The sequence below is a fragment of the Phyllobates terribilis genome, unplaced genomic scaffold (assembly GCF_046119375.1).
Source record: "Phyllobates terribilis strain yellow unplaced genomic scaffold, ASM4611937v1 Scaffold_4657__1_contigs__length_58489, whole genome shotgun sequence".
Classification (NCBI taxonomy): domain Eukaryota; kingdom Metazoa; phylum Chordata; class Amphibia; order Anura; family Dendrobatidae; genus Phyllobates; species Phyllobates terribilis.
The window spans coordinates 17,449-27,402 of record NW_027367406.1 but is presented as its reverse complement, the minus strand read 5'-3'; the positions used below and the strand labels follow the sequence as shown (position 1 = coordinate 27,402).

The 9,954-nt window shown below is 34.2% G+C and overlaps 1 protein-coding gene across 1 annotated transcript; it reads right to left on the bottom strand.

Moving 5' to 3' along the window:
• Positions 1-2,066: 2,066 nt before the first annotated feature.
• Positions 2,067-8,096, bottom strand: LOC141249499 (uncharacterized). The gene is made up of 8 exons (XM_073669643.1): positions 8,087-8,096; positions 7,741-7,787; positions 7,456-7,666; positions 6,717-6,883; positions 4,750-4,851; positions 2,833-3,627; positions 2,502-2,753; positions 2,067-2,225 (listed from the first exon to the last, which is right to left on the bottom strand). The coding sequence occupies exons 1-8, from the start codon at positions 8,094-8,096 to the stop codon at positions 2,067-2,069; spliced, it is 1,743 nt and encodes a 580-aa protein (XP_073525744.1).
• Positions 8,097-9,954: the final 1,858 nt, after the last annotated feature.

Here is a 9,954-nt window from a genome sequence, read left to right as displayed (position 1 = left end):
CAAGGAGCTACATGAAGGGACCAAAGAGAGGCTGGAGAGCTTAACCACAAGTGTAGCTGGGGCAAAGAACAAGCATAGGAGGAGGTTCAGACTCAAAGAAGAAGCTAGTGAAGGGGAAGAACAAGAAGAGGCTCCCATCATCAAGACTAGAGATGGCCTGAGGTCAGGCCCTTCAAAAGAAGGAGAGAATGATGCAGGAGCATCCCTATCACCAACTCCCCAAAGGGCAACCACAAGAGCCATGGCTAAGAGGACCAAAGATCAAATCAGGCAAGCCATTTTAGCTCTCAATATGGACCAGGAGATGAAGCCCATTGCCTCTACTCTTTTGACATGTCAAAGAGGAATGATGCAGGAGCATCCCTATCACCAACTCCCCAAAGGGCAACCACAAGAGCCATGGCTAAGAGGACCAAAGATCAAATTAGGCAAGCCATTTTAGCTCTCAATATGGACCAGGAGATGAAGCCCATTGCCTCTACTCTTTTGACATGTCAAAGAGGTATATCTCCCCTACAAATTCCATGAAGAACACTTGGTCATTTCTGGACCAAGTCAAGCTACAAAGAGCCAACTTTAGGACATACCCGGAATAGACCTCTAGCCGGCTATGTCATTTTCAAGTGCATTTTGCACAAGCTTCCTTATGTTTTTCATGAAACATTTCTTAGGGTATTTTGGTCTTAATTAAGTGAACTTTATGAGGTTCAAAGGGCGGCCCTCACTTGGTATAAAAGCCAAGAGATAGCTCATTATTCCGGACCTTTGAATTGATTAAAAACACATGTTGTAAAAGTTGAGCATAGACTCCTTTCTATCATTTGAAGGCCACCTTGGTTTGTTGGTTGATCAACTGAAAACAACCTTATCTCTTGCCCAATTATATCTTGTTTGTGTGATTGTTATTGTATGAACTTGATTAGGGAAACTCATGGTGCTCTAGGTGGTATATCCCCTAGTTGTGTTGTGTTATAGCTTGTTTGTTTCTTGTAGACTTGCATTGTGTTGAGGTTAAGTCCAAGGTGCTTGCAAGGGAGCTTAAGAATCACTCAAGAACTTATCCCCTTTGTTTTCATTTCACTTCTATCTCTATTTTGCATCCAAGCTTGTTTCCAAGCTAGGATCACATCTAGGACACTTGTTCTTGATGTTTGGAAAGGATTGAACTCTAGATCCGAGCATTGTAGGAATATCCCTACATCATTTACCCTCAGCTAAGGAAGACAAGAGTGAATCTGAGCCTCTCGTCGAGACATGTTGACTCGACGAGGAACTTGGGCTTCAACACACGTACTTCATTCCATTAGAAGCTTGTTCTTTATCTTCACCATCTTCATCGTCTAGAAGATTAAACAAAGTCAGATCTAGATTCATATATAAATTATTATTTAAAGTATACAATAAAATAAAGCAAGAATTAAAAGTACTACAAATAAATATAGAGTTTAATACGGGGTAGAAGTTATAAGTATAAGAGGGTTAATGAGGTGCGGACTACATACTCTGTGTGGACTGTGCTGATTATGGTAGTGCACCAATCTATTACTAGGAAGTGCACCAGTGCACTACTAGGAATTGAACTTGATAGTGCACTCGCGAGTACGAGTATACCAGTAGTACAATTGGTAGTGCACTCACAACTAAAGAGTGCACTAGTAGTACACTCGCATGTGCATCAGTAGTGAATTGAGGAGTGAACTTGGTAGTGTGCTGGAGAGTGCACTTGGTAGTGTCTCGGAGAGTGCACCAGTAATGTACTGAATAGTGCACCAGTTGTATGAGTCCGCAAATTCCGCATAAAAAAATAGTCCACACCGGAAACATTACCATAAATATAATATATATAACAATACATATGTGTAAAATAAAGTGACAAGTGGCGGTGATGGGCGAGTGACGGTTGATCTTTCATTGTCCATATCTGATCCATTATTTGTTTATCCGTTATCCGTTTCATCCATTACCCATTATTTTAAATTATCTTCCGTTAAAGTCGAATCAGATAATGGATGAAACGGTCATCCATGAATAACTTCGTACCCTACTAACCTTCCTCTGCGCTTTGATTAAGGTGTGGAGGTGTAATTAACAAACACGAGGGAGACAGGAGAGTATCCTCCCCGAGGAAAGGGCCTACAGAAAGTTCTAGGGACTCTGCGCTTCATTCCAAGAACGTCATAAACCTTTCCCTCTCGAAGGGAAGACATTAAGTAAATGTAACCACCCTTATATTCCAACCAAAATGTAAATTAAATTTAAGTAAAGAGGAAAAAAGAGCTAAAATGGGCGCTAGTTTCTTTGGTTCAATACACTTGAAATATTAAATTCAATATAATGCTACTTTCTTATTATCTCTAAGAGTGTTAACGTATATGTATACTATAAAAAATTAATTATGCTATAACTGAGGGATCCAATTCAACATGAACAAAGCTCTTCTCAACACCTCCTGTCACCTCCACGTTTAAGGGCATTGTGACATTTGTATCTGGATGCCGAACGAAACCCTCGTAATAACCATGAGCCAATGAGATGCTACAAGATCCATCACACTCAACTGTAATCTCTTCGTTCTTTGATCCCCATTCATGGATCAACTTATCCACAACATCTCCATTTGGTGTGTTCCGGAAGTTTGTGTCTGTAAAACACATCTTGCATTGGTCTTTCAACGGCGAACTTGGCCATATAACTATACCTTTCACCGCGGGATGTGAGTAACCCTCCCTTAGTACTTGCTCCAAGATTTGTGCCTAGTATTATACATACCAAGTTATTGTATCTTCAGGATACATCATCTAACACCAAAGATTAAGCTAATGCGTGTTTTACCTGGTCTTGTTGTTGGTCAACAAACACCTCGGTAAGCCAGAGAGGAAGCCTTGTTGCGCCCAAGGTGTCCATCCCGGCTCTCATATAAGCCAAATTAGGTTTCCCAATCGCGAATCTCGACTCCAATCCAATCCCAAGTGGCAATCGAGCATTCCCCGAGTGAGCCATGATGTTGTGAAGCTTTCTTAAGTACATATCTGGAGCAACAACCATGTCACCAACCTCCTCAATCGTGTTGTACTCATTCATGAACAAAAACGGGCTACTATCAAGTTGGTGCACTCTTTCATACGTGACGGCAGAGATATCTCTTCCAAGCTTGTTCTCAAAGAAGTTGAAATGTACGTTCTCGTTTATAACATCCCAATGGATTACCCGTCCTCTATACCTTGACACAACCGAGTTGATCCTCTTTTGTACGGCAACTTGGAACTGTGCGGGTGAGAGGTTGTAGACCCAGTAAGGTTGGTATTTTGGATCATCCCATAAAATATTGTGTCCTCGAACCGCGATTCTATGTTTTTCTGCGAACTCTAACATTGCATCCGCGACTCTGTAGTCCTCTTTCCCTTGCACATTCTCAGTGGCGTACCATTTCATCTCGTTCTCAAATGTTGTTACAGTGAATCTGGATGAGAGCCAGTTTTGGTAGGCGGGGCTGGTTAGGATCTTGTCATTGATCACACTCCCAATAGGAAAATGTGGCTTGATATTTCGTAGAGTGATGATCTTGGTGCCCGTGACTCGACTTCTATTACTAAAAGTTGTGTGGAAGTTCACTATACTTTTGCGCACCTGCACACATGAGGTTAATTAAAAGATTTGTAATATACAAAATTATTTATTGAACAAATCAAGAGAATGTTTTGAATGAATATTTATTTGAGGAAATAAATAACATGAAAAAATAGGGTGTATATTCACAAATTGAGATAAATTCTGTGGTGGAAGTTAGACTTTAAAATGAACTTTTTTTTTAAAACCAAATCTTGCTATTCAATCAAATCATGAGCATGAGTATTATATTATAGAGGGATGTTCTGGTGTGCACAAGCCATTTCATGCGTACGTGTGTACATGAACCTTTTTTGTGTAATTTAATGAACATTCATATCTTATTTTTTGAACCACATATCAGTTATGAACCTCCATTTCTGTAATTTTATGTCGTTCAAAAAATAAGACATGGAAGTTCATTAAATTCCAGGTTCATAATAGATATGTGATTCAAAAAATAAGACAAGGAGGTTCATTAATTTACACAAAAAAGTTCAGCATGAAATGACTTGTACTCATATGATCCTGAACCTTATATTGTAACATAAAGTATAAATTGTGAATCTACTAAAAAAAATAAAAAGTGATAAAAAATAAGACGGTGACAATGTTATAAATAACTCAAAAGTTCTTTTTCCCTTCTTTATTTGTTACTTCTTTCAAAGAAAAAAATGGTTACTTCTAACAAAGAATTACTTATTAAAACAACTAATAGTAAATGGAGGAAGTACTTCATATTCATTATTAGACTTTAAAATGAAAGTTTTTCTATAGCCTAATCTCGCAATTCAATTAAATCATGAGCATGAATATTATATTGTGACATAAAATATAAATTTGTGAACCTACTGAAAAGCAAAGAGCGATAAAAAATGACAGGATGATAATTTTAAAAATAACTGGAAAAAATTAATAGGTTCACAAATTAAAATTTATCGTTCATAATTTAATAGTCCATCCATTCACTATTTATTGTCTTTTCTAAAAGAAATTATTTATTAAAAATAACAATTAATAATGAACGGATGAAGTATTTCGTATTCATTGGTCGGATAATGAAATTCAATTATATTTTTAAAAATCTAATTTCAATAAAATATAAGTTCAGTCTCTAAAATTTTCCAAGTTTCCTTCACCAACCTTTTGAATTGTTCGGTCTTGATGAGATCTCCATTGGGTATGTGTAAATGGCTGCAAGGCAACGTTATCTGCCCAAATCTCCACCGCTGCTGTGTTGGAGCTCTAGACATTAATGCAATCACGGAAAGAGAATTGTACTTTTGTAGTTAGTGCATAAAAATTGGTTTTATAAAACATACAAACACCTTCTTCAGTTTGTAGAAACACGAAAGTTTATAATGTTGGAAAGCACACAATACACGTGAAATCAGACGAAGAGGTAAATTCTGTCTCATTTCTCTAGTCAACTTAAACAAGAAGCAAAACCCAAACCACAATTTTGCATCTTCATGATGATATATATGGGATTAATGGCTGTAAATTTCTAAGGAATTGCTAACAATAAATGATTTGACATACTGCATATTCAATATGGGCTAATCAGGCCCGTCCAATAGCACTGTAATAGGTTTTCAAAAAAATTGACTCGATATAAATTTTTAACGACATATTTATTAAAAATGTATATTAGTTCTAAGAATAGTTTTTCAAGAAAACAATCAATATTCAAATCTCATTTCTATCATTTTTCTAATATGTATTTAATTAAATTAGTTATTAGCATCTTTAGAAAATAATATTTGATATTAATTTGTATTATTAAATATTTTTTATTTACCATTAATTTTTCTGCTATTTTTGATATACCGTAATTTATTAAGACTACAATATTTTTATATCACAGAAATGCAATTTGATGAGAAATTCCTCATCAAAATATTTAGAACACAAATCATAAATTTGTCATATATATAAAATTTTAGTGATAGAAATAAAAAAAAAATTTATGATAATTTATCTATTTATACAAAAATTAATTTTATAAATTAACAAATAGTCTCTGAAAACAACTAGAGGGCCCTGCTAGTAGTCTCTTTCCTTGAGCGTCCTCACTTTAAATTACGACACTATCACTTCATCTATATTTATTATACAAAAAAAAAAACCAAAATTTGTTTATTTAATACTACCTCGGTATACAAATACTTGTCACTAGACAAAATTTCATATAAATTAAGGTAAAATTTTCTTTACCTAAATATACCTATTATAGTGGCATTAGAAATGTAAAAAGTAATGTGTAGAGAAATAAAATAGCTTTATGTAATAATTGAATAGGGGTAAATGTAGTAAAATAATGGAAAAAAATAGTAAAATAACATATATTTGTATCCAACAAAGCTAATCTAGAATGACATATATTTGTATCCAGAGGAGGTATGTCTCAAGATTGACACTAATTAACTTCCTTTGATAAAGTTAACACTTTTTACGGCTCTCCTAACTTCAATTCCTTAATATTAAACTTTTTATATGTTATATGAGAAAATCAGTATTCCTAAAACCTCCACATTTTATAATAAAAAATATATAAATATATTAAATATGAGATTGATGAAAAAAATGAAAGTACAAAGTTGAATGATTGTGATCCAAATTATTTAAGGGTGAGATATGGAGGTAAAAATTTGAGGAGTGTTTGTTTTATAGAAAAAATAGATAATTTAATCATAAAAATCACTCGAATTTGTTATATGGAGTTTTAGGATTGTGTCTGTCCAATTTTAGAACTGACGGTTAACAGTCATCAGATTAAAATTCCTCAAATTTAGGAGTGAATTCTTGTAGACCAATTTCAGGATACCTAAGCTTTTGGTATTTTATATTATATTTTTATTCTTTAATTTTAATTCAGAAAGGATTATAATAATTTTATAAAGAGTGTTATAAGAAATATAAGATGGTTTTCTTTCACAATATTGATTCATAATTTTTAAATTCCTTATCTGTAGGGTTTTCGAATCAACCAATTTTCCTAAAAAACACCGAAACATCAACACATTTAGATAAAAAAGAAATCCCAGTTTTTCCCTTCATTACAACAACAAATAATAATAATAAAATAAGGGTGTTGGATTGAATAATACCTTAAGAATCATATGGGCAGGGCCAGAGAAATTAGAAACAATTCCACCTTTAAGCATTCTCCAACATCCTTGTTGAGCCATGACTCCACCACCATAAATCTGAACTCCATTAGGAGTCTTAAACATCAAACTAATTGTTGCATTTCCTTCGCTCACTTGCATCCAACCTAATTATAACATATATAAGTCCGAAAACAAACAAATATAACATACAAGTACAAAAACAAACAAATCACCATCAAAAATGAAATCATTCAATTTTTATCGTCTTGCAAGTATTCCTAAAGTTATAGGTTAAGGGACATGTTTGGCATTGATGTTAAAGATATCAAATATAAAATATATTGAATATTATGATATGGGTACAAATACTATCAAAATATCTAATTCAAATATGAATATGACTAATACCTAACATTCCAAAATCCTAAAACATATCATTTTTTAGGGAACCTAAAATATATCATTTTGATATCACTATATATATCTGTTACCATTATCTAAATATACTAAAGAAGGATATGAGTCTCGTACACATACCTGTACCTAGTATTCAGATTTATATATGAAACGAGTCTTAAGCTTTTCAACCTAGCAACTTGAACCCATAGAAGTGAAAGAACTAACCCTTTGCAAAACCTGTACGTAATCTCTAAATCCACCACAATAATTACAACCATCTTAATTTAGGATTTTAACCTAAAACCTTAGGGAAATCGGTATAAAAAGAAAAACTAACCAGAGAAAGCATAAATAATTCCTTGCTCAAGCAAAACTCTTTGTGACAAACTATCTCCTCTGAATGAACCAATAAACTTGTTTCCTCCTTTCGTTTTATTAATCTTTATATCTCCATCCCCAAAATTCCTCCATCCTTGAGCTCCGTTGTCAAAGCCTGGATTTTCTAATATTCCTCCAGTATATTGCACACCCCATGGCTCTTCCAAGCACTGAATAAGCGCAACATTAATTAGCCAAGATTAATGCTTACTTAATAATCCTTGTAACATTTTTGTGTCTGTACCTCTGTAGTTGCAGAATAGTCATACTCTAATCCATGGAGAAAACCACCTGCATCAAGTACAAAAAGATTGTTAGTAATTCGATTTTAGATTAATAAAGTAATAGTAATTTGAAAATAAGCAATGTATTGTTCTTTTGTATGAACCTGAGAAAAGCAGAAAACAAGCATACAACAAAGAGTTGAGGAAGGAAAATCTCTTCATTTCTTCAGTCATACAAAAAATGTGGCCTGCTTGTCAAAGGATAAATCTTTGTTTACCTTGTATACAAGTTTATAATAATTTAATATAATGGCAAGAAATGGGGTTTTATCCAAAATTTATTGTCAGAGAGAAAAGGCAACTGACGAGATTCCATGAAAGAGCAAAACCTGGGGTGAAGAGGACGTAATGTTCTTCATGGAGCTATGTATAGAAATTAAAGATTGTGATAGAGTTGATGAATTATGGATATTATTTATTATTTGCTGCGTATCTTTAAATATGTTAAGTTTGGATCACACATTTATGATAAATCGATCTTCATTTTAAGACCTTTCCGACGGAATTGGATATTCAATTAGTATATATAGATATAAGTTGAGATCTTTGATATCTTTTTATAAATATAACCTTTTTTTTATTGTGTGTTTTGAGGACATATAGTAAGGTTCTTAATTAAAAAATTAGACTTTAAAAAGAAACTAGTTAATATGTGACTACAAAATAACAAGAGTATTTTCGTAGCTTTCTATTCTTTCTCCGAGCCCTACCTTATATATCAGTTTACCATCTACTTTTCAATTTGTGTAGACCTACTAGCCTTGTGGTGCCCCTCACCAAAGATAAAATTCGTAAGGTGTATCAGATTTTAGGAAATTTCGTTGGGTACCCTCAAGTTTTGGTTTGTTTCATCCGGTATCTTCACTAATGGCCCTTTGGCTTGAAAAAAATGACGAACGATAATTATACTGATAGTTTTACATCGATATTTGTTGAATCTTAGTTCCTATCAAGCTTGCTGAATCTCAATTTCATTGGATACCCTGAAGTCTTGAAATCTCAATTCCTATCAAGAGTACTGAGATTTGATCAACCTTCCAAAGCTCTGATATATAAAAATTTTAAGCATGTTAAATTTGAAAGACTCTATAACCCCCTGTAAAGGCAAATATGAGTATGTGACGTATTACCATTGCTACACATTATGTGACAATAATGGGCACACTCATTATGAGTGTAAGACGAAGGAAGAGCTTAGAAATAATTCATATAAGTCGATCAAGTCTAAGCCTCATTAGGTGAATGAGTTGGATGATCCTTCTTACATCTTATAGCTCTTGCTAAGAAAGTTATAATTGCTCCTAGTTTTCAAACGATTCCCAAAACTAAGCTTTGGTGGGTTCCAAAATCTTCATTCTCTTATTTGCACGCTGAGATGAGATGAGATGATGTGAAAAGTGGGATAGTGTTTGTTCTTGTCATATTACTAGAAACCACAATTGTATGCTCTCATTTGAAGCTACAGAAGGAGGTAACATCTCATTCAAGGAGAAGAAGAAAGGAAGAATCAAGGGAACTGGGAATGTTCAACTAACAAACAAGATCCAGATTAGAGATGTCAACCTTGTAGAAAATCTTCGTATTAATCTTCTCAATGTGACTCAAATGTATGACCAAAGTGAAAATGAAGTCACATTTACCACTACAAGATATCTAGTTCAAGCTCCAAACAGAGAGGTGATAATGATGTGCAAGTGAGTCGAAAACACCTACTTATTCGACTTCAATCCAGAAACTCACTATTGTCTAACTTCTATGGCTAACATGTCTAATCTATGTCACCGACGACTAGGTCACGCTAGTCTCCACCTTCTACACAAGATCAAGAAGAAGGATCTCGTTAGAGTGTTGACTGTGTCCAAGCTAAGTCTCATAATCCTTTCGACAAAAGAAGGTGGTCTCTACGAAGGCTCTAGAGATCCTTCATATGGACCTTTTTGGACCACTACATGTTCAAAGAACAGGTGCTAACATGTATATATACGTCTTAGTAGATGATTTCTCTTGCTTTACATGGACTCTCTTCCTAAGGAGTAAGGATGAAGCATTCTCCAAATTTTCTTCCTTATTTCTTCTTTTAGAAAAGAGTCTTGGTCTCCCTCTCCGATCTATTTGCTCAGACCATGGAAGAACATAACTTCAGAAGACATGGCAAGGACAACGCTATTATCCAG